Here is a 27,721-nt window from a genome sequence, read left to right as displayed (position 1 = left end):
TGATGGAAGCCACCTTGGTCTGCTCCAGTGTTCGCTTCGTCCCTTTATACTCGTGTACCGCACAACTGCGCATGCGGCCACAGATGCAAATGCGCCAGAGACGTTGGTCGGCGGCAGAGACGTGCACTATGCGCGAGTTACATCTATGACTCCGCAGTCGATCTGTGTTGGCATGTCGATATATCATTGTGAGCTACACTGTGACGACGTCTTTTTCAGTTTATTACAGCAAGTGCCGGATTCCATGATTTATCAAGGTTGAAACGACTATCTCTATTAATTAAATTCGTCATCAACTGAATTTCAATTGCCTCCTTCACTATCGAGCCCCAAAAACATGATGTAGTTGCCAAAATTTCGACGTTGTCACACAACATACTGTGACCAGTGTCAATACCGTGCTCTGCCACTGCCGACTTTTTAGGTTGTAAAAGTCGTGTGTACCTCCGGTGCTCTGAACATCTTTCTTGGACAGTACGAGTTGTTTGTCCGATGTAAGAAAGACCACATTCACATGGAATTTTGTAAACTCCAGATTTTCGGAGCAGCGAATCATCTTTGATGGAGCCCACGAGTGCAACTGTCTTGGGTGGAGGACGAAAAATCACTTTTACTTTGTATCTGCTGAGAATCTGTCCTATTTTTGATGAGAGGCTATCCACATATGGCAGGAAGGCCATCGATTTAAATGTTTCTTCGTCTGCTTCTGATTTCTTTGTGACCTCTCTCGGTTTTATTTTCAGTGCCTTCTGTATTTGCTGTGGGGAGTACCAATTGTCTTCAAACACTCTTTGTAAGTGGGAAAGTTCATCTTGCAGACTGCTTTCGTCAGAAATAATATGCGCTCTGTGGGTCAAAGTTCAGAGAACCCTCATCGTCTGGGCAGGATGGTGGCAGCTATTTGCACGTAAATACAAATCCGTGTGCGTCGGCTTACGATGCACTTCATGTTCCAAAGTGCCATCCTCTCTGTACCGAACCAGAACATTCAAGAATGGAAGGCATTCCTCCTTTTCAGTTCCCATTGTGAACTTTCTTAAGAAGTCTTGCATGTTATCTTCACCATGGGTACAAACTACAAAGGTGTCATCAACATACCTCCAGAATACCGTGGGTTTCAAGTCAGCAGATTCAAGCGTCTTCTCCTCGAAGTCCATATATATGTGGTGCCTGATGTTTCAGACACGTCTAAAAGAATGGACGCCACTTATATTTCCTTCAGAGATTTCCATTGGAGTTTCAATAGTTTTACACCCAATCCAATCTAAACTACCACTAACAAATCTAGTAACACTCCTTCGAATTACTTCCACATCTCCCTTTAATACGATCTGGTGGGGATACCAAACGGTTGAGAAGTACTCAAGACAGGGTCGCATTAGTTTTCTGTATGTGGTAAAAGGAAGTGAGCGTAGGTCACTGTTGGCTGGGAGGCCCTCTATTCAGGGAAGTTCGGCCGCCGGGTGTGAGTCTTATGTCATTAGACACCGTACTGGGCGGTTTACGCGCTGGTGATGAGGATGAAATGATTGGGAGCACAACACAACAGCCAGTCCCCAAGCGGAGGGAATCTCTGACCCGGCCGGGATTCGAACCCGGGCCCACTTGTGTGGGAGGCGAGCACACTACCACCCAACTCTGTATGCGGTATTCTTCGCATGTGAATTGTATTCTTCGTAGATGAGCTACACTCTCCTAGAATTCCCTCAAAAATTCGATGATTAGTGTTTTAGGGCGCACAACGGCGAGGTTATCAGCGCCCGTCAAAAATTCGAAGTCAACTGTTTGCCTTGCGTGCAACTGACCATAAGTGCTCGTTCCATTTCCTGCACCCTGAAAACATTATGCCTATAGTCTGATTAAAATTACTTGGTAGTTGACACTTCACGCATCGCAGCCGGTTTCCTCCAACCAGAGCATTCAACATTATGCACGAACCGTTCGCCATTGCCAGACTGTCAGAACATTTACAGCACGATAGTGCAGTGCCTGTTTTATTCCGAATTACAATTCAATGCTTCATTCGACATGCACATGTGCTCGACGGAGCAGACACTGTGGTGAAATGGTTCAAATGGCTCTGAGCACTATGGGACTGAACTTCTGAGGTCATAAGTCCCCTAGAACCTAGAACTACTTAAACCTAACTAACCTAAGGACATCACACACATCCGTGCCCGAGGCAGGATTCGAACCTGCGACCGTAGCGGTTAGCGCCGTGGTGACTACAACCATTATGAATTAATTGAAATGTATTCGCAGTTGGGAGTATGGACAACCGTCAGCTGCATAATCGAATGACAATAATGAAAATTTGAACCGGACGGGACTCAAACCCGGATTTCCTGTTTCTCAGAAGTGGTCGCCTTAACATTAGGCCATCTGAGCACGACTCACGGCCAGTCTAAACCTTCCATACGTCATGAAACGTGTGTCTACAGCCTGTACTCGTACATCCATTACATACCGAGTGATGAAAAAGTCAGTAAAAATTTGAAAACTTAATAAACCACGGAATAATATAGATAGAGAGGTAAAAATTGACACATATGCTTCGAATGACATCGGGTATTACTAGAACAAAAAAAAAATAAAAGTATTGCTAGATGCGTGAAAGATCTGTTGCATGCGTCGTTTGGTGATGATCGTGTGCTCAGCCGTCACTTTCGTCATGCTTGGCCTCCCAGGTCCCCAGACGTCAGTCCGTGCGATTATTGGCTTTGGGGTTACCGAAAGTCGCAAGTGTATCGTGACCGACCGACATCTCTAGGTATGCTGAAAGACAACATCCGACGCCAATGCCTCACCGTAACTCCGGACATGCTTTACAGTGCTGTTCACAACGTTATTCCTCGACTACAGGTATTGTTGAGGAATGATGGTGGACATACTGAGCAATTACTGTACAGAACATCATCTTTGCTTTGTCTTACTTTGCTATCCTAATTATTGCTATTCTGATCAGATGAAGCGCCATCTGTCGGACATTTTTTGAACTTTTGAATTTTTTGGTTCTAATAAAACCCCATGTCATTCCAGGCATGTGTGTCAATTTGTACCTCTCTATATACACTATTCCATGATTTATTCAGTTTTCAAATTTATACTGACTTTTTGATCACCCGGTATATTCCTGTACATTTTACTTCAAAGTCACTTGCCCGGTGTCGGCAGATAGATACGATATTGCAGTGCCTGTGTTATTCCGGATTACAATGCAATGTTCCTTTGGACATACGTGCATGTCTGGGTGTGGCCCTTTCATTTTGTGTTTCATAACACATGATAACCAGACTAAAAATACAGACTATGATGCTAATGATATACATACATTTCATACACATCATTAACCAAACATTATTGGCGCCTTCCATGAGACTCGATTGACCTGTAACATATACGGTATTTATAATCACAGGGATTGCCTTATTACAGATAAGTTTCGCACGACACTGAGTGACGCCAAAGTTTTGAAGGCTGCATTTCATAGTCACGACTCTGTCACCATGGGTACAAATTTAACAGCCTAACCCAGTGTGCTGCCATAGCACAGTGGTTAGCGTATTAGGGTTGCAGGTAGACAGCCACAGAATCGAACCTCATCGAATTTATTTTTTGTTATTCTATGTATCTACACTCCTGGAAATTGAAATAAGAACACCGTGAATTCATTGTACCAGGAAGGGGAAACTTTATTGACACATTCCTGGGGTCAGATACATCACATGATCACACTGACAGAACCACAGGCACATAGACACAGGCAACAGAGCATGCACAATGTCGGCACTAGTACAGTGTATATCCACCTTTCGCAGCAATGCAGGCTGCTATTCTCCCATGGAGACGATCGTAGAGATGCTGGATGTAGTCCTGTGGAACGGCTTGCCATGCCATTTCCACCTGGCGCCTCAGTTGGACCAGCGTTCGTGCTGGACGTGCAGACCGCGTGAGACGACGCTTCATCCAGTCCCAAACATGCTCAATGGGGGACAGATCCGGAGATCTTGATGGCCAGGGTAGTTGACTTACACCTTCTAGAGCACGTTGGGTGGCACGGGATACATGCGGACGTGCATTGTCCTGTTGGAACAGCAAGTTCCCCTGCCGGTCTAGGAATGGTAGAATGATGGGTTCGAGGACGGTTTGGATGTACCGTGCACTATTCAGTGTCCCCTCGACGATCACCAGTGGTGTACGGCCAGTGTAGGAGATCGCTCCCCACACCATGATGCCGGGTGTTGGCCCTGTGTGCCTCGGTCGTATGCAGTCCTGATTGTGGCGCTCACCTGCACGGCGCCAAACACGCATACGACCATCATTGGCACCGAGGCAGAAGCGACTCTCATCGCTGAAGACGACACGTCTCCATTCGTCCCTCCATTCACGCCTGTCGCGACACCACTGGAGGCGGGCTGCACGATGTTGGGGCGTGAGCGGAAGACGGCCTAACGGTGTGCGGGACCGTAGCCCAGCTTCATGGAGACGGTTGCGAATGGTCGTCGCCGATACCCCAGGAGCAACAGTGTCCCTAATTTGCTGGGAAGTGGCGGTGCGGTCCCCTACGGCACTGCGTAGGATCCTACGGTCTTGGCGTGCATCCGTGCGTCGCTGCGGTCCGGTCCCAGGTCGACGGGCACGTGCACCTTCCGCCGACCACTGGCGACAACATCGATGTACTGTGGAGACCTCACGCCCCACGTGTTGAGCAATTCGGCGGTACGTCCACCCGGCCTCCCGCATGCCCACTATACGCCCTCGCTCAAAGTCCGTCAACTGCACATACGGTTCACGTCCACGCTGTCGCGGCATGCTACCAGTGTTAAAGACTGCGATGGAGCTCCGTATGCCACGGCAAACTGGCTGACACTGACGGCGGCGGTGCACAAATGCTGCGCGCAGCTAGCGCCATTCGACGGCCAACACCGCGGTTCCTGGTGTGCCCGCTGTGCCGTGCGTGTGATCATTGCTTGTACAGCCCTCTCGCAGTGTCCGGAGCAAGTATGGTGGGTCTGACACACCGGTGTCAATGTGTTCTTTTTTCCATTTCCAGGAGTGTAGTTCCGTGAGCCCAAATTGAGGAGCGAACCTCCGTGGTCATATGATGTGTCAGTACATTAAATTACAATAGCAACATAATAACTGATGAAGCAAAATGTGTATAAATTCTAAAAAGATGACAAGCTATAAGTTTATATAAACACTATTAACAATGTAACACAGGAATTAACACAATGCAGTGAATTTTTTAAAAAAATTCTGGATATAAAGACCTTGATTATTATTTTTATTGAATCAGTCCATTTGAATGCATTTTTTTAAGATTTCTAATAATTTACCACATCATTTCCGCCATTGTATTGTCTCTTTTATTTGCTCTTATTTTTCTTCCTGTTACTCTGTTTTCGTTTGTAACCGACCTGTGTCTCCTACAATCTGCAACCAAGCGCCAACCAGGACTGGCAGCGTGGCAGCTCGTGTAGCCACTGTGAAGACAGTTTAGGTAACCAATGGCAGCGAGAAATTACAGTCTGCTTTTAGCACTGAAACTGAAAATTTTCTGTCTTCAGTTTGCTTGCAGAGGTCAGCTTTAATCACCGTGAACGAAGCAATAGAGATTTTAATTCTGCCGCTGGTTGTTGACAGCTGTTTTCCCAGATACATAGCTTATCACGAGGTTGTGGATAGGTTAGGACACGAGTTTCAGTTCAGGACTACAAAACCCGTCATCTGCCGCAGTTCAGTAATCGGTCACTTCAAGTCAGCTATGGACACAGCACCCCACATTTCTGTCGTAACCTCGGGGCGGCTGCTTCCAGCATTGCTCCACATTGCACATTAACAGCACCTACGAAATGACCCACCCTTTCTGTGTGTCACCTATAATAACTGAGCGGTAGCCGGCAGCAGATGTGGCAACACTGTAGTGGCAAGTGGCCGACGTCAGCTATCGAGTAATTGTAATTGTACTGTAGATACTTGAAACACCACACCACTAGTACTGTATCCGACCATTACATGATTGTCTTTCCCACCCTCTGCATCCACTTACGTTTTTCCACAGTTACAGCAAACTGTCATTCATTATACCAAATAGGAAGTTATTCACCAATTGCTTTGAAATTTTGACACAAAGTTGCATTCTAATCTGGGCATGTTTTAGGCATGTAATTTTTAATATATGCATACTTTTTATACATATTGTCCTTGTGTGTGTGTGTGTGTGTGTGTGTGTGTGTGTGTAATATACAAAGGGAAAGCATTGTTACCAAAAATCTCAAAATGTACCTTACTGATTTACTTCTAGTTATTACTCATTACAGTAATAAATGTTTGTATACATACCTTACTAAACGAGAATGCGCTGGTAGATAGACACAATAAAAAAACACACAAACACACACACAAATTTCAAGCTTTCTCAACACAAGTTTGCTTCATCAGGAAAGAGGGAAGGAGAGGGAAAGACGAAAGGATGTGGGTTTTAAGGGAGAGGGTAAGGAGTCATTCCAATCCCGGGAGCGGAAAGACTTACCTTAGGGGGAAAAACGGACACGTATACACTTGCGCGCACACACACATATCCATCTGCACATATACAGACACAGGCAGACATATGCAAAGGCAAAGAGGTTGGGTAGAGATGTCAGTCGAGGTCAAAGTACAGAGGCAAAGATGTTGTTGAATGACAAATCATGTACGAGGGGCGCAACTTGAAATTAGTGGAGATTGAGGCCTGGTGGGTAACGGGAAGAGAGAATGTGAAAGTTTGAAATTTGTGTGTGAGTTTGTGTGTTTTTCATTGTGCCTATCTACCACCGCTTTCTCGTTTGGTAAGTCACAACATGTTTGTTTTTATATATATTTTTCCCACGTGGAATGTTTGTATATATATATATATATATATATATATATATATATATATATATATATATATATATACATATTAGTAAAACGTTGCTACCAAACAGGCAAGTTGTGTTTATGGCTAAGATGATTTCGTGAACATTATTGCTTTATGTTCAGAATAGTACCACAGTCTAATATATACAGTCGCGACACTCTCGATGATTTTTGTTATACACCGCAACAACAGCACCCCAAGTGGTGGAGAAGCTAAGCTGCTGACTATGGTATTCAGTAAATGTAAACAGTATCGTTTATATTCATTTTTAACGGTTTTTATGAAAGGCAGTGTATGCAGTGCAATCAATTGCAGTAATAATAGGAAGAAGACACCACATTTGTCATTCTTAAGGTTTCCTAAGGACCCTGAGAGGTATGAAACATCACATTAGAGCGCTCTTTATTTGCGATTTTTTTCTAAACTGTATTGAATTACCGAATTCGTTTTTCTTTTTTAGGAGGAAGAAATGGTTAATAAATACTAGACGACAGGACCTGCTGCAAAAAGATGTCATTTATTTGCACAATAACGTGAAGTTTTGTGCGTTACATTTCGAGTCAAACCAGTTCATGAGCGCGGAAAAGAAGACATTGTGTTGAATGCAGTTCCTACGTTATTTGACGTGCCAAATAAGCCACAACTAGTGACGATGAAGAGAATATTGCCATACAAATGTGAAAGTGGTACTGCAAAAACAATAAAACAGTCTCCTGACACAGAAGAAACAGCTACCACAAGTGTTCCTAGACGAGAGACATATATAAAATCACTAACAACGGAATGTGCAACACAGACATCTTTTGAAGATGAAATGCTTAGATTACGTGAAATTATTCGCGTGTTGGAAAATTATGTGAAATGTAAAAATGTGCAAATCATTCAACTTCGTACAAAATTACTGCGCGACAAGGAAAGTGCCGATCGTAAGAATAAACTGCAACGACAACGTCACAGGACACAAATACAAAAGGACAAGCTATTTTTAAAATATATTGGTTCCAAGTACTTGATAAAAGATGCTCCCGATTTATTGATAAGCCAAATCAGTATACCATTGAATGGAAAATGTGGTGCGAGATGGAAAGATGAAACTAAATTATTTGCACTTAATTTGTTGTACTATAGTACTCCAACATACAGTTTTTTATCACATAGTTTTAGCCTTCCATCAGTACGTACCTCACAAAGGTATGTGAAAGATACACAATTAAATTGTGGGATAAATAATAACATATTTCATCTTTTAAAGCAGGAAGTGCAGCAGTTACCAGAAACTGATATAATTGTTAATTTGTCTATGGATGATATGTCACTAATGGAGATTTGATATATGACAGCTCTATGGATCGTGTTATTGGATTTGAAGACACAGGTTTCATACGTACATCTGTGGTTGCCAATACTGCATTAGTTATAATGATTAACGGAATCTTCTCAAATTTTAAACAGCCATTAGTGTATTATTTCTGCAAAGGACCAGTAGGAGCCATCCATCTGACGTGCATATTTTTTGACGTTGTCAAACAACTCTCAGAGATTGGTTTGGTTGTAAAAACATGTGTGACTGACCAAGGCTCGAATTTGTGGAGTGGAGGCACAGACTGGGTATAACACCAGTTAATCCATGCTTAGTACACAAAGGGAGTAAGATCTCCTTTTTTATGACACCCCACAATTGATAAAAAGCATACGTAATAATTTATTCAGGTATAACATTATCCACACAACAGATGAAGGATTGAATGGCACTGCTTCATGGAAGAACATTTGTCAGTTGTACTCAGGTGATAGTGAAAAGAAGTACAGGGTGGCCCCCAAGCTCACTAAAAGAGCTGTCCAACTGCCAGCATTTTCAAAAATGAAGGTAAGCACTGCAGTTCGTATGTTGAGTCATATACACTCCTGGAAATGGAAAAAAGAACACATTGACACCGGTGTGTCAGACCCACCATACTTGCTCCGGACACTGCGAGAGGGCTGTACAAGCAATGATCACACGCACGGCACAGCGGACACACCAGGAACCGCGGTGTTGGCCGTCGAATGGCGCTAGCTGCGCAGCATTTGTGCACCGCCGCCGTCAGTGTCTGCCAGTTTGCCGTGGCATACGGAGCTCCATCGCAGTCTTTAACACTGGTAGCATGCCGCGACAGCGTGGACGTGAACCGTATGTGCAGTTGACGGACTTTGAGCGAGGGCGTATAGTGGGCATGCGGGAGGCCGGGTGGACGTACCGCCGAATTGCTCAACACGTGGGGAGTGAGGTCTCCACAGTACATCGATGTTGTCGCCAGTGGTCGGCGGAAGGTGCATGTGCCCGTCGACCTGGGACCGGACCGCAGCGACGCACGGATGCACGCCAAGACCGTAGGATCCTACGCAGTGCCGTAGGGGACCGCACCGCCACTTCCCAGCAAATTAGGGACACTGTTGCTCCTGGGGTATCGGCGAGGACCATTCGCAACCGTCTCCATAAAGCTGGGCTACGGTCCCGCACACCGTTAGGCCGTCTTCCGCTCACGCCCCAACATCGTGCAGCCCGCCTCCAGTGGTGTCGCGACAGGCGTGAATGGAGGGACGAATGGAGACGTGTCGTCTTCAGCGATGAGAGTCGCTTCTGCCTCGGTGCTAATGATGGTCGTATGCGTGTTTGGCGCCGTGCAGGTGAGCGCCACAATCAGGACTGCATACGACCGAGGCACACAGGGCCAACACCCGGCATCATGGTGTGGGGAGCGATCTCCTACACTGGCCGTACACCACTGGTGATCGTCGAGGGGACACTGAATAGTGCACGGTACATCCAAACCGTCATCGAACCCATCGTTCTACCATTCCTAGACCGGCAAGGGAACTTGCTGTTCCAACAGGACAATGCACGTCCGCATGTATCCCGTGCCACCCAACGTGCTCTAGAAGTCAACTACCCCGGCCAGCAAGATCTCCGGATCTGTCCCCCATTGAGCATGTTTGGGACTGGATGAAGCGTCGTCTCACGCGGTCTGCACGTCCAGCACGAACGCTGGTCCAACTGAGGCGCCAGGTGGAAATGGCATGGCAAGCCGTTCCACAGGACTACATCCAGCATCTCTACGATCGTCTCCATGGGAGAATAGCAGCCTGCATTGCTGCGAAAGGTGGATATACACTGTACTAGTGCCGACATTGTGCATGCTCTGTTGCCTGTGTCTATGTGCCTGTGGTTCTGTCAGTGTGATCATGTGATGTATCTGACCCCAGGAATGTGTCAATAAAGTTTCCCCTTCCTGGGACAATGAATTCACGGTGTTCTTATTTCAATTTCCAGGAGTGTAGTAGCAGCAGGCATTGAGACACTTGTTACTTGTGGCACCATATCATCATCTGCTACTACAGATTTTTGCCAAAAAGTGAACGATATTTTTGACATATTTAATGCACATTGGAAGAAGGCTTCTCGCAAAGCAGAACGTAATGAAAAGTGAGTGTCACTTCATTTTTACACAAGGAAGAGCATCTATATACTTCATATTTGGGATATACAGTGTGTATTCTATTACTTTCAGTAGAATAAGTGCGACTGTATGCTACTTCTTCATTATTTCTTCAAGAATATGTTGCAACTTGTGTCACTTCATTCAACAGTTCATGCTCTGTTTACTTATATTTCACGATCATTTATGTCTCTTGCTGTTCTCCCCAAACTTGTGACGCAAAAATATGCTAACTATTTTGTAAATTACGTACAAAAAGAATTAAAAACAAACATTATTTTTGCATCGCATCTACCATCAGAGGAAGGTGAGCTTTATGGCCACTAGGGGCGCTAGTGTCACTTGAACTGTCAAATGGTAACAACTTTCACAGCAGTGAGTGTCGCGACTGTGTATATTAGAGTGTGATAGTACTACAGAAACGGGAAGGAGGAGATGGACAGGAAGAGATGAGAGGAGGAGATGCAAGAGGCTGGGGAGAGAACAGGATTAGGACGTATATCCGATTCCCACTCTTTCTTTCCATGTAAGCGGACTGAACCACAGCAAATCATAGCCAGGTACACCTGGTTAGCTAGTTAATAATAAGACAGGTATGTAGACAGCCTGAGGTGCTGCCCCAGTATGTCAGTAAATGATTCTTCAGCAAAAAAGATGGATGACCATATATATTCTTTGCTCTATGATCTATGAGTTTATAAATCTATAATCCGCTTAATACATTTTTTGTTACACATTACAGAAAAACAAAACACATACATTTCAGCTCTCCTTCTCCCAAATCAAAACAGTTCTAATGCATACAGGTACACACTTGTAAAATCTGAAAATGAATTGACACAAAATAATTAACCTACATTAATTTTAACCATTCTGTGATAGTCTAGGCTCTGTCATCTTCACTTTCATCATAATCCTTCAAACTTGTTTTTGAAATCATCTTCAATTGTAGCGTAATCTTCTTTATCAATATTAGGTTTTTCAAAATCACTCAAGTCAAGTAGTCTATATTGTCTGTTTCTGCATCATCTGTTATATACACACAGCTGTGTGCGTATATGTCTGGGATCTCCTCCACAACCCCTAAATCAAATACAATCAAATTTTCTACAGAAACAGCAGGCCTTTGGCTCGGGTTTGATCCTTACTGCCGTCCTGTGTCCAATTTTTGTATCACCCTCTTATTTGGTTTTAGGGAACCAAATGTTTGTTGACACCATCTCTCGCGAGCCGCTCGAATTTGGGCATGCATTGGCCTGACTGCCTAATTTTAATATTAATGAACTCAGAAACGGTGCAGTGTATCGAAATTTTTTTCATAAAATTTATTTCTCAGCACAACGTACCATGCAACACACTTACGAGCATCTTCAAATTTTGTAGAAGTTCAGTTCCTAGTGATGTGAAATGTGGGAAAAAAAACCATGTGGCAATTATAAGAAGAGGAGTGCAGCGGTATTGACTGTCTAGGCATGATTGAACTACAGACATCACGAGCCGTGTACCTTCTTCCTGGTGGAATGACTGAAACAATAGGTGCTGCTCATGCATGGTTGTTTACATCTTTGGGCGGGTTTAGTGACATCTATGAACAGTCAACAGGACTGTGTCTGTGATACACTATCGACAATCAATGTATATTTTCAGGAGTTCTGGGAACCGGGGCGATGCGAAACTTTTTTTGATGTGTGTGTGTATGGTGTCATTCTACTGCGCTGGGGGGTTTGGACACCAAGCTCTTACACTGTGTAGCAGTTAACTCTGTCTTTTTGCTGTAATACACATAACATCGGCAGTCCTTCCTCGTCAACCATCTGCCCAGCTATTGTGTACTGAAATGATTTTGTCGGCCAGTGACAATTGGAGGGATCACTGTGTCAAAATACTTTGATACCGGTCATTGAATACTAGTTCCTATTTTGACTGGAGCAACCGTGAAGGTAGAAAATGAGTTATCGAATGATATAGAAATAAAGAGGGGTGTGAGACAAGGTTGCGTTCTCTCACCCTTATTGTTTAATATGTATTCAGAAGACATATTCCAGGCAGCTCTATCAGATGAAATAGCTGGCATTAAAGTGAATGGGCTAAACATTAACAATGTTAGGTTTGCTGATGACACTGCACTACTAGCTGGAAACCTCAAAGATCTACAATTACTTCTTGACAAAGTCGCAGAAAAAAGTGAAGAATTTGGCTTGACTCTTAACGTAAGCAAGACTAAGTTCATGGTGATATCTAAAACACACCAACAAGAAAATCTTAGAATCAATAGGGAAAGAGTCGATCAAGTACGTAAATTTAAATATCTCGGAACAATTGTAAATGAGGAGATTGAAAGCTCAGAAGAAATTAAATCGAGAATAGGACAGGCCAGAAGTATCTTTAATAAGATGAAAAATGCATTCTGTTCGAGAGACATTTGTTTAAACACAAAAATGAGGTTGCTAAGATGCTATGTATTCTCAAAATTACTATACGGAATGGAAGCGTGGACATTGAAAAAGAAGGACATGAACAGTTTAGAAGCTTTTGAAATGTGGGCATATAGAAGAATACTTAGAATTAGTTGGGTGTCGAGGATTACTAATCAAGATGTCCTAAGAAGAATGGGAAAGGAAAAAGAATTAATTAAAACTATTAAAGTAAGGAAGCTACAATATTTAGGCCATGTTATTAGGGGAGTAAATTACAAAATATTGCAAATAATACTAGAAGGGAAAATTTGTGGGAAGAGAACGAGGGGCAGAAGACGGACATCCTGGATTGACAATTTAAAAAATTGGTACAACTGCTCAACGTCAGAACTCCTTAGATCAGCCAAATCAAGATCAGAAATTGCCATGATGACAGCCAACCTTCTTAGAGGAGACGGCACATGAAGAAGAAGAAGTGGTAAGAATCTTCCTGCACATTGTTCGAGGAACCTGAAGGTGGCATAATATATTGCTGTACCTGGTGGCGCAAAGAAAATAACAACTGAAAATATTGACGGTTGAAGGTTGTTTTGATTCGATATTCTGTACTGAAGAGCCGAGGTCCCGCCACCGTCTGAATGTAGGTGGACACAGAGGGACTCTTTTGCTCACATCTCGCATTACCAGGGGGAGACTTCAAAAAGAGTACTCAGCTCCAAAGTACTTTGTGGCGTTCAGTGTACTCATACATAGTGTATAGTGGTTCCGTACAATTTTACAAAACAAATAATTTATTTTTAATGAAATTAAAAAAGTTACTGTATGAAAAAATTTGATTTTAACTAAAAAAACTCTAGCTTGATTTTTATAAGAACCTGACATGATATAAAAAAATATCAGATTTGAAATTGTAACGAAAAATACTTTAAATATCTCTTACCAGTCACGGAACATCATACCAAAAGTTTCAAAATATAGCATAGTGGTGTTAGTACGATACAGACTTCACAGACTGTGTTCTTTATCTTGCTTTCCCCTCCGTTCCCTCTACTGCAAGTGTTTGTTCACAGATACGAGCAACTGGTAGCGGACATTGCGGAAAGTCTGCAAATGCTTGTTCACTTATATTCACTTCCACTCCTTCCGGTGTAAATTGGGCTTTACCTGGTTATGTCAGGCTCTTCACGGAATAACACTTCCCGTTTTCGTCAGCATACTTATTTCCAGATAGGACAGTACTGTACTAAAACCACTTGGTGTGAATTTTTACAGACTCAATGGCTGAGACATACCTGGTTCCCTCATCCATCCAGTCCAGCTGCTGCAGGATGTGCAAGAACTCCTGGCGGATGTCGTCCACCATCTCGAGTGCCACCTTCTTGGCGTCCTTGTTGAAGTACTTTCGCACGAATATGGAGCCCACAGACAGATACAGGCTGGAACATGAGACAATTCACTCTAGCACCAACCACTCCAAATGTAACACGGCCAGCAGAAATACGAGGGAACTACAGTGGAACACCACTACGGGTCAGGGTTTTAATACAATGCGGTCATAAAAAAAAAGAAAACAGAATTATGTGTAGAAATCAAATTTCAGTTGTAAGAGTTGAAGGATATGAAAAGGGGGCAGCAGTTGAGAAGGGAGTGAGACAGTGTTGTAGCCTCTCCACGACGTACGGCGTTACTCAGTTTGTACATTCAGCACACAACAGAGATAACCGAGATAAAATTTGGAAAGAAAATTTAAATTCAGGGAGAAGAAATAAAAATATTTTGCCAATGACACTAGCATTCTGTCTGAAAGAGAGGAGAAATTTGGAAATTAAAGCTCAGGGATAAGAAATGAAAACTTTGATGTTTGCCAGTGATGCAAGGATTCTGTCAAATGGCAAAGCTCGTACTTGCAAAAGTTGTTGATTGGAACGGATGCAGACTATAGTATGAATAACAGTGAAAGTAAAACAAGTATAATGGAATGTAGTCGGATTAAATGAGCCAATTCTCTGGTAATCAGGCAGGAAATTACACCTAAGTAACAACAGCCTTGAAGACATCAGATACCAACAGCCGTAATTTTATTCCATAATTTTATTCCACTACCAGTTTCTGTGGTTTCCGTGGACTTCTTCTCGGAAGATGTGGACCCATCACACCTCTAACGACAGTGAAATTACAATGAAATCCAGTCGAGCAGCTGCTTACAGGCATTGATAAATATCAATGGGGACAGTTGAAAATATGTGCCCCAACCGGAAGCCGAACCCAGGATCTCTTGCTTACATGGCAGACACTCTACCCAACCGAGCCATCGAGGATATGGAGAATAGTGCGACTACAGGAACTGATCTCTGGCAGTTCCCCCCCCCCCCCCTCCTCCCTGTGAGACCCACACTTCCAACTTAAGTGTCCACACACTACATGCTGCAGTCAATCTACCGATTCCTGTAAGAGTTTGAGCAATGTGTGAGTCCATCCGCACTGAAGAAGATCATTGGCTGGTAAGCCTTATCTGTGTGAAGAGAGTATCTGTTCTTTCGGACATGTCTGAAAAAACGGATACCCTCTCCATATATCTAACAACAATTGTCATTATATGTATGAAGGGCCCACATCTACTGAGAAGAAGGCTATGGAAACCAGTTGGATACAATGATTCCTACCATAACACACACATTTAGATGACTTGTCTGGCAAGTTCATATAGAGCCCTGAAGATGGTGCCAATGACGCACCAAAATTGGTACCTAAACAAAATTATGAAATAAAATTCACATTTTGGCACGTATTTTCTTTAAGTCTTCAACCAGCTGTCGTCCCATTTCATTTACACAAGATGGAATTATGGAAATGGACAGTAGTAGATCAGTTTTGCTATTTATGCAGCAAAATAACTGACGATGGACAATGTAGAGGGGACTTAAAATTGAAACTGACATCAGCAATAAAAAACATGAGCGTTTCTAAGAAGAGGAATTAGTTAACTTTGAATATAAGTTTAAGTGTTAGGAAGTCTTTCCTGAAGGTATTTGTCTGAAGCGTAGGTTTGTATGGAAATGAAACTTGCACAGTGAGCAGTTCAGACAAGAAGTGAATGGAGGCTACCGAAACGTAGTGCTACAGAAGAAATGCAGGAGATTAAGTGAACACATCCACTAACTAATGGGAAGGTACTGAGGAAAAAGGAAATCCTTGGCAAAACATGATTAAAATAAAGGCTCATTTAACAGGGCAGATCTTGAGGCAGCAAGGAATCTTCAGTTTGGTAATGAAGGGAAGTGTGGAGGGAGGTAGAAGTGTAAACGCAGACTGTGATGGTACAGACTTTGGCTGAATTAAATTTGGGAATTTCCCAGAACGGTTAGAGGTGCTAAATTTTGTGTTCCATCATCGTCCATAAACTACATAATTTTACAAAGTTTTTATGATAGGTAAATGACAAGAAGACGTTATTTCTGTCAATGATATTCGGTATTAGTTTGGTACAAGAGCACACCATCACAATGGACTTCCTCAGATGTAAAGAGCAAATTCAAAATCAAGAAAAATAAATCGATGTAAAAACTTTTAATGTTCAGTTTGAGCTTACTGTCCATTTAAGATATGCATTTCCACTCTTTCTGAAATAAAAGTAAATAATAATTTATAACTGTCAAAAATCGTTCTCGAGAAAAGAGCAGCATTAGACGCTGATAATAATTAATTGCAATTTTATGAACAACTCTCTGTATTGTGGCTTAACACTTGCGATGTAAGTAACCAGCATCAAATCAGTCCTTCAAAGATGCCTAACTTACAGGAGACAATTTTCTGGAAGACACACACTTTCTGACCACTGGACCTGTTCTCTTCTGCAAGATATGTGATTGAAAATAGGCCCAGCTCTATACTAGAGCCAAGTGGTATATAAGGCAGCACTCGGGTTGGGGCAGCTCTGTTTGCTCCGAGTGAGTTTCCTGGGCCGGGCGCAAATTACGCAAGGATACGCTTAACGAGTATTCTCACTCGAGAGCCACCTCCACAGCGTCACTGCCATTCGCATCTGACTTCGTGATCCCGGGACTTGTCAGTTGTCGATACAGTGTTAGTGGCCTCCCCACCAAAGAAGACGAGGACACATTTGTTGTGGCAGGATTACGGACTTGTAAATTTAATTCTGTTTAACTTTCAAATGGCTACACGCTGGACTTGGAAAATTTTGCTCCCTACATGACTTAAATTTTGTTCATTCAGTTGGTACTTTAAGCACCCTACGGGACCTTTTTCAGTCAGTTGGAACTAACTATGAGCAGTTTCACTGTAAGAATTTAACTTTTATGAAGTTTGTGTTTAATGAGCAGAGACTCAGTGACAATCTAACTGGCGTTCAGCCATCGGAAGTACACTCTACGAGAAAGAAGACGCACACTGATGCTGTAATGCAAAATGGTAAAAGAAAAAGAAAAGGTAATATTCATATAGGTATCGACATAGAATGTGAAAGTGTAAACTTTGAGCCCGCATCTCGTGGCCCTGCGGTAGCGTTCTCGCTTCCCACGCCCGGGTTCCCGGGTTCCCGGGTTCGATTCCCGGCGGGGTCAGGGGATTTTCTCTGCCTCGTGATGACTGGGTGTTGTGTGCTGTCCGTAGGTTAGTTAGGTTTAAGTAGTTCCAAGTTCTAGGGGACTGATGGCCATAGATGTTAAGTCCCATAGTGCTCAGAGCCATTTGAACCATTTGTAAACTTTGATGGCCAACGGATGAGCATGTGACACTGCAACGCAAATTCACTGGGCAGCGAGCAAGTATGGTGATTGTGGGACATGTCGATACCGGGGCACAAAGTCTTTGCAAATTTCATTCCATGTAGTCAATTGGATAGCAACTGCGCCTCACAGACAGGTGTGTGAAGAATACACACATACTGGGTGATGAAAAAGTCAGTATAAATTTGAAAACTTAATAAACCACGGAATAATGTAGATAGCGAGGTAAAAATTGACACACATGTTTGGAATGACATGGGGTTTTATTAGAACAAAAAAAAAGTATTGCTAGACGCGTGAAAGATCTCTTGCGCGCGCCGTTTGGTGATGATCGTGTGCTCAGCAGCCACTTTCGTCATGCTTGGCCTCCCAGGTCCGCAGACCTCAGTCCGTGCGATTATTGGCTTTGGGGTTACCTCAAGTCGCAAGTGTATCGTGATCGACCGACATCTCTAGGGATGCCGAAAGACAACATCCGACGCGAATGCCTCACCGTAACTCTGGACATGCTTTACAGTGCTGTTCACAACATTATTCCTCGACTACAGCTATTGCTGAGGAATGGCTCTGAGTACTATGGGACTTAACATCTATGGTCATCAGTCCCCTAGAACTACTTAAATCTAACTAACCTAAGGACAGCACACAACACCCAGTCATCACGAGGCAGAGAAAATCCCTGACCCCGCCAGGTTGAGGAATGATGGTGGACATATTGAGCATTTCCTGTAAAGAACATCATCTTTGCTTTGTCTTACTTTGTTATGTTAATTATTGCTATTCTGATCACATGAAGCGCCATCTGTCGGACATTTTTTGAACGTTTGTATTTTTTTGGTTCTAATAAAACCCCATGTCATTCCAAGCATGTCTGTCTATTTGTACCTCTTGTAAGTAGGCTGTTTATGTTTTCTCTATGTAAGTAGGCTGTTTATGTTTTCTCTATGTAAGGAGGCTGTTTATGTTTTCTTATTGGCAACGTTACGTAGCGCTCTATATGAAAATCACTGGCTGTGCTGTGTGCAGTCTGTGGCTAGTTTGCATTGTTGTCTGCCATTGTAGTGTTGGGCAGCGGCAGCTGGATGTGAACAGTGCGTAGCGTTGCGCAGTTGGAGGTGAGCCGCCAGCAGTGGTGGATGTGGGGAGAGAGATGGTGGAGTTTTGTAATTTGTCATGAACTGCTATATATATTATGACTATTTGTGCAGTTTGTGGCTAGTTTGCATTGTTGTCTGCGATTGTAGTGTTGGGCAGCGGCAGCTGGATGTGAACAGTGCGTAGCGTTGCGCAGTTGGAGGTGAGCCGCCAGCAGTGGTGGATGTGGGGAGAGAGATGGCGGAGTTTTGTAATTTGTCATGAACTGCTATATATATGATGACTATTAAGGTAAATACATTGTTTGTTCTCTATTAATATCTTTCATTTGCTAACTATCCCTATCAGTAGTTAGCGCCTTCCGTAGTTTGAATCTTTTATTTAGCTGGCAGTAGTGGTGCTCGCTGTATTGCAGTAGTTCGAGTAATGAAGATTTTTGTGAGGTAAGTGATTTCTGAAAGGTGTAGTTTAATGTTACTCAGGGCCATTCTTTTGCAGGGATCTTTGATAGTCAGACTGCGTTGCGCTAAAAATATTGTGTGTCACTTTAGTGAATGTTTGAGTACGTTCAGTCTTGCCCAGCTGTTTGAAAAGCAAATAGTGTAAGAGGTTTATCAGCACAGTCGTGTATAATTGTTCTAAGGGGACATTTCACTCTCTATCTACATTATTCCATGATTTATTCAGCTTTCAATTTTATACTGACTTTTTGATCACCTGGTATATCAGCACTCGAGAGAGGACACTTAGTTTGGCTCAAACAATCCAGTCGGAGTAATCGGCCAATCGCTCGACATTTAAACAGGAGTGATGCCACTATACGACAATGCTGGCAGGAATGGGTGAACTGTGGCCGACCACATCGTCGAGAAGAAAGGGGTCACGTACAGAGATGACTGAATGAGAGGACTGGGCTATCGTCAGAGGGGCACTCAGAGCCCTGGATTCGTCATTATCACCAATCCGATGTGTAACAGGTGCTTGAGTGAGCACAGGGGTCACTAGCAGGCAGCTCACAGAGAGGGGGCTGCGATCACAATGCCCCTTACACCATTTACCACCGACCTCTTTACACCGACACGACTGTCTGTAATGGCGTTGGGCATAGTCAGCCTGGAATCTCACTCACTGGAGTACAATTCTCATTAACGTTTCGAACTGAGCCCCAACGATCAGCTGAGATGTGTCTGGAAGCGAGACGGACTGTGGTACGATACCGGCCTGACTGCCGCCCACTGTGCGGCCTGACGACCACTGGTGACGGTCTGGGGTGCCGTTTCATTTTGCAGCAGGTACGTCGACGATGTTCTACGGCCCGTTTTGCTGCCCTTCGTGGCGAGCCATCCTGGGCTTATACACTCCTGGAAATTGAAATAAGAACACCGTGAATTCATTGTCCCAGGAAGGGGAAACTTTATTGACACATTCCTGGGGTCAGATACATCACATGATCACACTGACAGAACCACAGGCTCATAGACACAGGCTACAGAGCATGCACAATGTCGGCACTAGTACAGTGTATATCTACTTTTCGCAGCAATGCAGGCTGCTATTCTCCCATGGAGACGATCGTAGAGATGCTGGATGTAGTCCTGTGGAACGGCTTGCCATGCCATTTCCACCTGGCGCCTCAGTTGGACCAGCGTTCGTGCTGGACGTGCAGACCGCGTGAGACGACGCTTCATCCAGTCCCAAACATGCTCAATGGGGGACAGATCCGGAGATCTTGCTGGCCAGGGTAGTTGACTTACACCTTCTAGAGCACGTTGGGTGGCACGGGATACATGCGGACGTGCATTGTCCTGTTGGAACAGCAAGTTCCCTTGCCGGTCTAGGAATGGTAGAACGATGGGTTCTATGACGGTTTGGATGTACCGTGCACTATTCAGTGTCCCCTCGACGATCACCAGTGGTGTACGGCCAGTGTAGGAGATCGCTCCCCACACCATGATGCCGGGTGTTGGCCCTGTGTGCCTCGGTCGTATGCAGTTCTGATTGTGGCGCTCACCTGCACGGCGCCAAACACGCATACGACCATAATTGGCACCAAGGCAGAAGCGACTCTCATCACTGAAGACGACACGTCTCCATTCGTCCCTCCATTCACGCCTGTCGCGATACCACTGGAGGCGGGCTGCACGATGTTGGGGCGTGAGCGGAAGACGGCCTAACGGTGTGCGGGACCGTAGCCCAGCTTCATGGAGACGGTTGCGAATGGTCCTCGCCGATACCCCAGGAGCAACAGTGTCCCTAATTTGCTGGGAAGTGGCGGTGCGGTCCCCTACGGCACTGCGTAGGATCCTACGGTCTTGGCGTGCATCCGTGCGTCGCTGCGGTCCGGTCCCAGGTCGACGGGCACGTGCACCTTCCGCCGACCACTGGCGACAACATCGATGTACTGTGGAGACCTCACGCCCCACGTGTTGAGCAATTCGGCGGTACGTCCACCCGGCCTCCCGCATGCCCACTACGCCCTCGCTCAAAGTGCGTCAACTGCACATACGGTTCACGTCCACGCTGTCGCGGCATGCTACCAGTGTTAAAGACTGCGATGGAGCTCCGTATGCCACGGCAAACTGGCTGACACTGACGGCGGCGGTGCACAAATGCTGCGCAGCTAGCGCCATTCGACGGCCAACACCGCGGTTCCTGGTGTGTCCGCTGTGCCGTGCGTGTGATCATTGCTTGTACAGCCGTCTCGCAGTGTCCGGAGCAAGTATGGTGGGTCTGACACACCGGTGTCAATGTGTTCTTTTTTCCATTTCCAGGAGTGTATTTCAGCACTGTAATGCCCACCTGGCAATTGCGAGACATTCTACTCCTCATCTTCGTGCTTGCCAAACCGTACTTCAGCCAGCGATGTCACCGGATCTCTCCCCAATCGAGAACACTTCGAGCATTACGGTCAGGGCCCTCCGACCAGCTCGGGACTTTGACGATCTAATGCTCCTGAATTTGGGACAATATCCCTCAGGAGGTCACCCGACAACTGCATCAATCAGTATCGAGCCCAATAATTACTTTGTATAAAGGCCAGAGGTGGACCAACTCGTTATTGACTTGCTCAATTTCTGAAGCTCTTCCTCTTGAATGAATCATCCATTTTTTATGAAACTAATCATTCGCTTGCATGCAGATGTACATCACATCTACCAGTTTATGCCCCGTTCTGATAATTCCTCAGTGGTGCATCATTTATTTGCCTTATAGCTTGTTATTGCTCTATTTCAAGAAGTGAGTTATTTTAGGTTTTGTTTCAGTCCACATCGGAATATACATGATATTAATCTTTGATAGATAAACTTGTTCAGCTATTGGTACCTGCACTTTTTTCGTGCCATCGTTGGCAGATTCTGTGGATTCGGCATCCGAACCCTTCCGAGAACAAGTCTAAAATACAGTAAACATCTTCGCATGGATGTAAGTTGGGAAAGTTAAGCTGAGATGAAGAGGCTTGCGTAGGGCAGAGTACTGTGGACAGCTGCATCGAATCAGTCTTTGGAGTTACGACCACAGCAGCAACAAGAAGAACAGTGATGATGACGACGACAATGCTCTGGAGCTGGAAACCCGGACAAGACAATATTAAATGAGGTACGGAAATTGCAAGATCCCCTCGCTTCTAAACTGATACTGTTATTACTCAGCTTAGCCTCGAGTCCGTAGAGGGTGGTGTATGTGACGTACAGCACGACTGATCTGCATTTCCACCAGAAATTTGCGAGTGTGAGTCGGACCTTCCTCGATCCGCCTCGGTGGGTCGTGTCGTCGGATTTCCTCCAACCTGTGCGCGGTGCAGCTCTCGTAAATGTCGTCCCGTGCAGATTCTTCATTGGCGCGTTGGATGTCTCTGTCGGTGGAAGCTAATTATCTGAAACTGCTCTCGATCAACTTTGGGGTATCTGTTTACTCGAAATTAACATTCAGAATGTCGTAACATCACTTTTATTCCTGTTAGGTCAATAACGAAACACTCGTGTCACAAACTACTCGTAACCGAGAGCACGGCTACCATCGAACAAGACAGGAAGAGCTATTAACGCCGACTGCCGACTTTGGTGCGCAGTCCGTATCTCATACTAGTTTCGTCACAGTTCGTGGATTTCCGATCAAGTTCGTAGTTACTAAGATATGCATTTGTTAATGAACGGGTGTGAATTTTAACGAGGCAAAATTATGATAAATAGTTTTGAACATCCAGAGGCTCCTCCTAGTATTCATGTTGTCATAAATGACTTTAATTATTAAATATAAATAAATAAAATCGGTGACTTTGGCGCCAAGATGGCGGTACTTAACGCCATGTATATTTCCCAGGCTGACGCTTGTTGTAACGGTCCAACGCCGAGCCCCACCCAACTACGGGCGACGTATGGTCACTTCGTCACCTAGCCAACCAGCGTGGGAAATGCTGTCCGACTCATGGCCGACTATGGACTGCAGCACTTCCTAACTATCGTGAATACATCAATGAGAGACAATAATTTATTAAAACTGGTAAGAATGTCTTCCTCACGTAAGAGGCACCTTACAAAATCCACTGGCGTTGTCGGTTTGGTTGTCTAGTGACGGGTGCTCGATTACGTGCACAAGAAATAAACTTTGGTAGGACTCAGTGTGCCGATGAGGCTGTGCGACACTCACCGATCGGCGACGACGTCGATGCATTCCTTCCAGCGGGGCTCCCGCTCCGTCTTTCCAGACACGGTGGACTCGTACTGGAGCTGGCGGCTGCGCAGCTCCTCCGTCGTGTAGGGGACCGAGGCCTGTGCCGCCCGCCACATCGCGTAGTTGGCCATCACCCTGCGGGACACAACACTGTTTACTCGCACCCACCCATCCACACACACTCCCACACCCACACACTCACACCCACACCCACCCACACACCTACACACACAACCACACACCCACACACCCACACACCCACGCACACACACACACACACCTACACCCACACCCCCCCCACACACACACCCAATCCCCCCCCACCCACACCCACACACACCCCCACACACACACCCCCACACACACCCCCACACACACCCCCCCACACCCACACGCGTTACCAGCACCCTGGCGCCCTATAAGCACAGCCTGGCACACAGAATCGCGGCGTTCACTGCTGTAAAAGTGTTTTCAGTATGGAGACTATCACATTATCAAATTCTATGAAACAAGGAAAACACAGTGAAACGAGTTTCTCCCGGCATGTAAGGCCAGTTTTACGACCACCACTTATCGTATACACGTCTGCAGCAGCACCCCAACCGTCCAAATCTGGAACTGCCAATATTTTCACTAAGGGCCTACTTCAATGCGAGATGCTTTTAATAATTTCCACAACGAAGCACTGTCTTGGAATCTGGCAGAAAACCGAAAGGGATTCTGGTCATTCATTAAGCACACCGGCGGCAAGACGCAATCAATACCTTCACTGCACGATTACAACTGTGAAGTCACTGATGACAGTGCCACTAAAGGAGAATTATTAAACACGGTGTTCCGAAACTCCTTCACCAAAGAAGACGAAGTAAATGTTCCTAAATTCCAATCAACAACAACTGCCAAGATGAGAAACATAGAAGTAGATATCTTCGGTGTAACGAAGCAGCTTAAATCACTTAAAGGTCCAGATTGTATAATAGTCAGGTTCCTCTCAGAGTATGCTGATAAAATAGCTCCATATTTATCAATTATATACAACTACTCGCCCACAGGAAGATCCGTACCTAAAGACTGGAAAATTGCTCAAGTCACACCAATACACAGACAGGGAAATAGGAGTACTCCACTGAATTACAGGCCCATACCACTAACATCGATGTGCAGTAGGGTTTTGGAACATATACTGTGTCCGGACATTATGAATTACCTCGAAGAAAACGATTTACTGACACTTAGTCAGCACTGATTCAGAAAATATCGTTCTTGTGAAACACAACTAGCTTTTTGTACTTATGAAGTAATGAATGCTATCGACAGGGGATGTCAAACTGGTTCCACATTTTTAAATCTCCAGAAGGCTTTTGACACAGTTCCTCAAAAGTGTCTTCTAACCAAACTGCGTACCTATGGAATATCGCCTCAGTTGCGCGACGGGATTCGTGATTTCCTATCAGAAAGGTCACAGTTCGTAGTAATAGATGGAAAGTCATTGAATAAAACAGAAATAATATCCGGCGTTCCCCTAGGTACTCTGTTGTTCCCGATCTTTATTAACGACACAAGAGACAACACGAGTAGCCCTCTTAAATTGTTTGCAGATGATGCTGTCATTTATGGTCTCGTAAGGTCATCAGATGACCAAAACGAATTGAAAAATGATATAGGTAAGATATCTGATAGTGCAAAAAATTGTAATTGATCCTGAATAATGAAAATGTGAAGCTATTCGCGGGAGTACTGACAGAAATCCGCTAAATTTCGATTACGCGATAAGTCACACAAATCTGAAGGCTGCAAATTTAACTAAATATTTAGGGATTACAATTACAAATAACCTAAACTGGAACGATCACATAGATAATGTTGTGGGTAGAGCAAACGAAAGACTGCGATTCACTGGCAGAACGCTTAGAAGGTGCAACAGGTCTACCAAAGAGACTGCTTACACCGCGTTTGCCCGCCCTATTCTGGAGTACTGCTGTACGGTGTGGGATCCGCATGACGTGGGACTGGCGGATGACATCGAAAAAGCTGAAAGAAGGGCAGCTCGTTTTGTATTATTGCTAAACAGAGGAGATAGTGACACAGACATGATACGTGAATTGGAGTGGCAATCATTAAAACAAAGGCGGTTTTCGTTGCGACGGGATCTTCTCACGAAAACCGAAAAAAATAGAGTTTCGGTTTTCATCATATTTTGATAGATTAAGGTTTTATTTAAGTACTCGGTAAATGATTTTGCTGAACAAAATTTTTTCGAGCATTGAAAGAGCATTTTCCTACCAGGTGTGTTTATGTGACACGTCCACTTTTCTGCATATATTTTAGATCTTTATATCCCCTATATTGAATGTTAGGGATTCTTTTTTACTCCAGAGTGTAATGGAATGCAATAGTCAGTATTCGTTAGTTTCTGCTGTTTGTGCAATTGTTTGTAAAATTGTTGATCGGACAGGGGCGGTTAATTAAAACTGAAATAGAAAACTTGCAGGTGTACTATGGGCAGGCAATTATGAGAAATAAAGAAAAGCTGGAAGCAATGAAGAGAGATGTCTGGGCTTCGACTTATGATAAGCCATGTCATGGATTGTGTTCATCAGGAGAAAATTCGTGGTGCAAATACAATAGGGCTCAGGCAACTGGAGAATCTTATTCTCACCAGCATTCTGTTCCTGCTGCTGTTATTACAGCAATTAAATCTATTTTCAGCGACTTGGCTCAACCTGACCTTCTAAGAAAATGTCTGCATGGGCAGACACAGAACCCAGATGAATGTTGCAACAGTATAAATCTACTTGATTACTCTGCAATTCACATTTAAGTGCTTGGCAGAGGGTTCATCGAACCACAATCATACTATCTCTCTACCATTCCACTCCCGAACAGCGCGCGGGAAAAACGAACACCTAAACCATTCTGTTCGAGTTCTCATTTCTCTTATTTTATTTTGATGGTCATTCCTACCTATGTAGGTTGGGTTCAACAAAATATTTTCGCATTCGGAAGAGAAAGTTGGTGACTGAAATTTCGTAAATAGATCTCGCCGCGACGAAAAACGTCTTTGCTTTAATGACTTCCATCCCAACTCGCGTATCATATCTGCCACACTCTCTCCCCTATTATGTGATAATACAAAACGAGCTGCCCTTTTTTCCACCCTTTCGATGTCCTCCGTCAATCCCACCTGGTAAGGATCCCACACCGAGCAGCAATATTCTAACAGAGGACGAACGAGTGTAGTGTAAGCTGTCTCTTTAGTGGACTTGTTGCATCTTCTAAGTGCCCTGCCAATGAAACGCAACCTTTGGCTCGCCTTCCCCACAATATTATCTATGTGGTCTTTCCAACTGCAGTTGTTCGTAATTTTAACACCCAGGTACTTAGTTGAATTGACAGCGTAGAGAATTGTACTATTTATCGAGTAATCGAATTCCAACGGATTTCTTTTGGAACTCGTGTGGATCACCTCACACTTTTCGTTATTTAGCGTCAACTGCCACCTGCCACACCATACAGCAATCTTTTCTAAATCGCTTTGCAACTGATACTGGTCTTCGGATGACCTTACTAGACGGTAAATTACACCATCATCTGGGAACAAGCTAAGAGAACTGCTCAGATTGTCACCCAGGTCATTTATATAGATCAGGAACAGCAGAGGTCCCAGGACGCTTCCCTGGGGAGCACCTGATATCACTTCAGTTTTACTCGATGATTTGCCGTCTATTACTACGAACTGCGACCTTTCTGACAGGAAATCACGAATCCAGTAGCACAACTGAGACGATACCCCATAGGCCCGCAGCTTGATTAGAAGTCGCTTGTGAGGAACGGTGTCAAAAGCTTTCCGGAAACCTAGAAATACGGAATCAACTTGAGATCCCCTGTCGATAGCGGCCATTACTTCGTGCGAATAAAGAGCTAGCTGCGTTGCACAAGAACGATGTTTTCTGAAACCGTGCTGATTAAGTATCAATAGATCGTTCCCTTCGAGGTGATTCATAATGTTCGAATACAGTATATGCTCCAAAACCCTACTGCAGACCGACGTCTATGATATAGGTCTGTAGTTCGATGCATTACTCCTACTGCCCTTCCTAAACACTGGTGCGACCTGCGCAGTTTTCCAATCTGTAGGTACAGATCTATCGGTGAGCGAGCGGTTGTATATGATTGCTAAGTAGGGAGCTATTGTGCCAGCGTAATCTGAAAGGAACCTAATCGGTATACAATCTGGACCTGAAGACTTGCCCGTATCAAGCGATTTGAGTTGCTTCGCAACCCCTAAGGTATCTACTTCTAAGAAACTCATGTAAGCAGCTGTTCGCGTTTCAAATTCTGGAATATTCCACTCGTCTTCCCTGGTGAAGGAGTTTCGGAAAACTGCGTTCAGTAACTCCGCTTTAGCGGCAC

At 44.3% G+C, this 27,721-nt stretch overlaps 1 protein-coding gene across 1 annotated transcript in view; it reads right to left on the bottom strand.

Annotated features, from left to right (window-relative positions):
* Positions 1-27,721, bottom strand: part of LOC126108186 (neprilysin-2-like) — a 246,429-nt gene that overhangs the window by 49,385 nt on the left and 169,323 nt on the right. The window contains exons 8-9 of the mRNA XM_049913426.1: positions 23,285-23,443; positions 14,090-14,233 (exon numbers count right to left, since the gene is read on the bottom strand). Coding sequence (XP_049769383.1) covers positions 14,090-14,233; positions 23,285-23,443 — 303 coding nt within the window. The remainder of the gene's footprint in view (positions 1-14,089; positions 14,234-23,284; positions 23,444-27,721) is intronic.

This window comes from Schistocerca cancellata, chromosome 11, assembly GCF_023864275.1.
Source record: "Schistocerca cancellata isolate TAMUIC-IGC-003103 chromosome 11, iqSchCanc2.1, whole genome shotgun sequence".
Classification (NCBI taxonomy): Eukaryota; Metazoa; Arthropoda; class Insecta; order Orthoptera; family Acrididae; genus Schistocerca; species Schistocerca cancellata.
The sequence above is the reverse complement of the archived record's forward strand: the minus strand, read 5'-3'. Positions and strand labels throughout refer to the sequence as shown.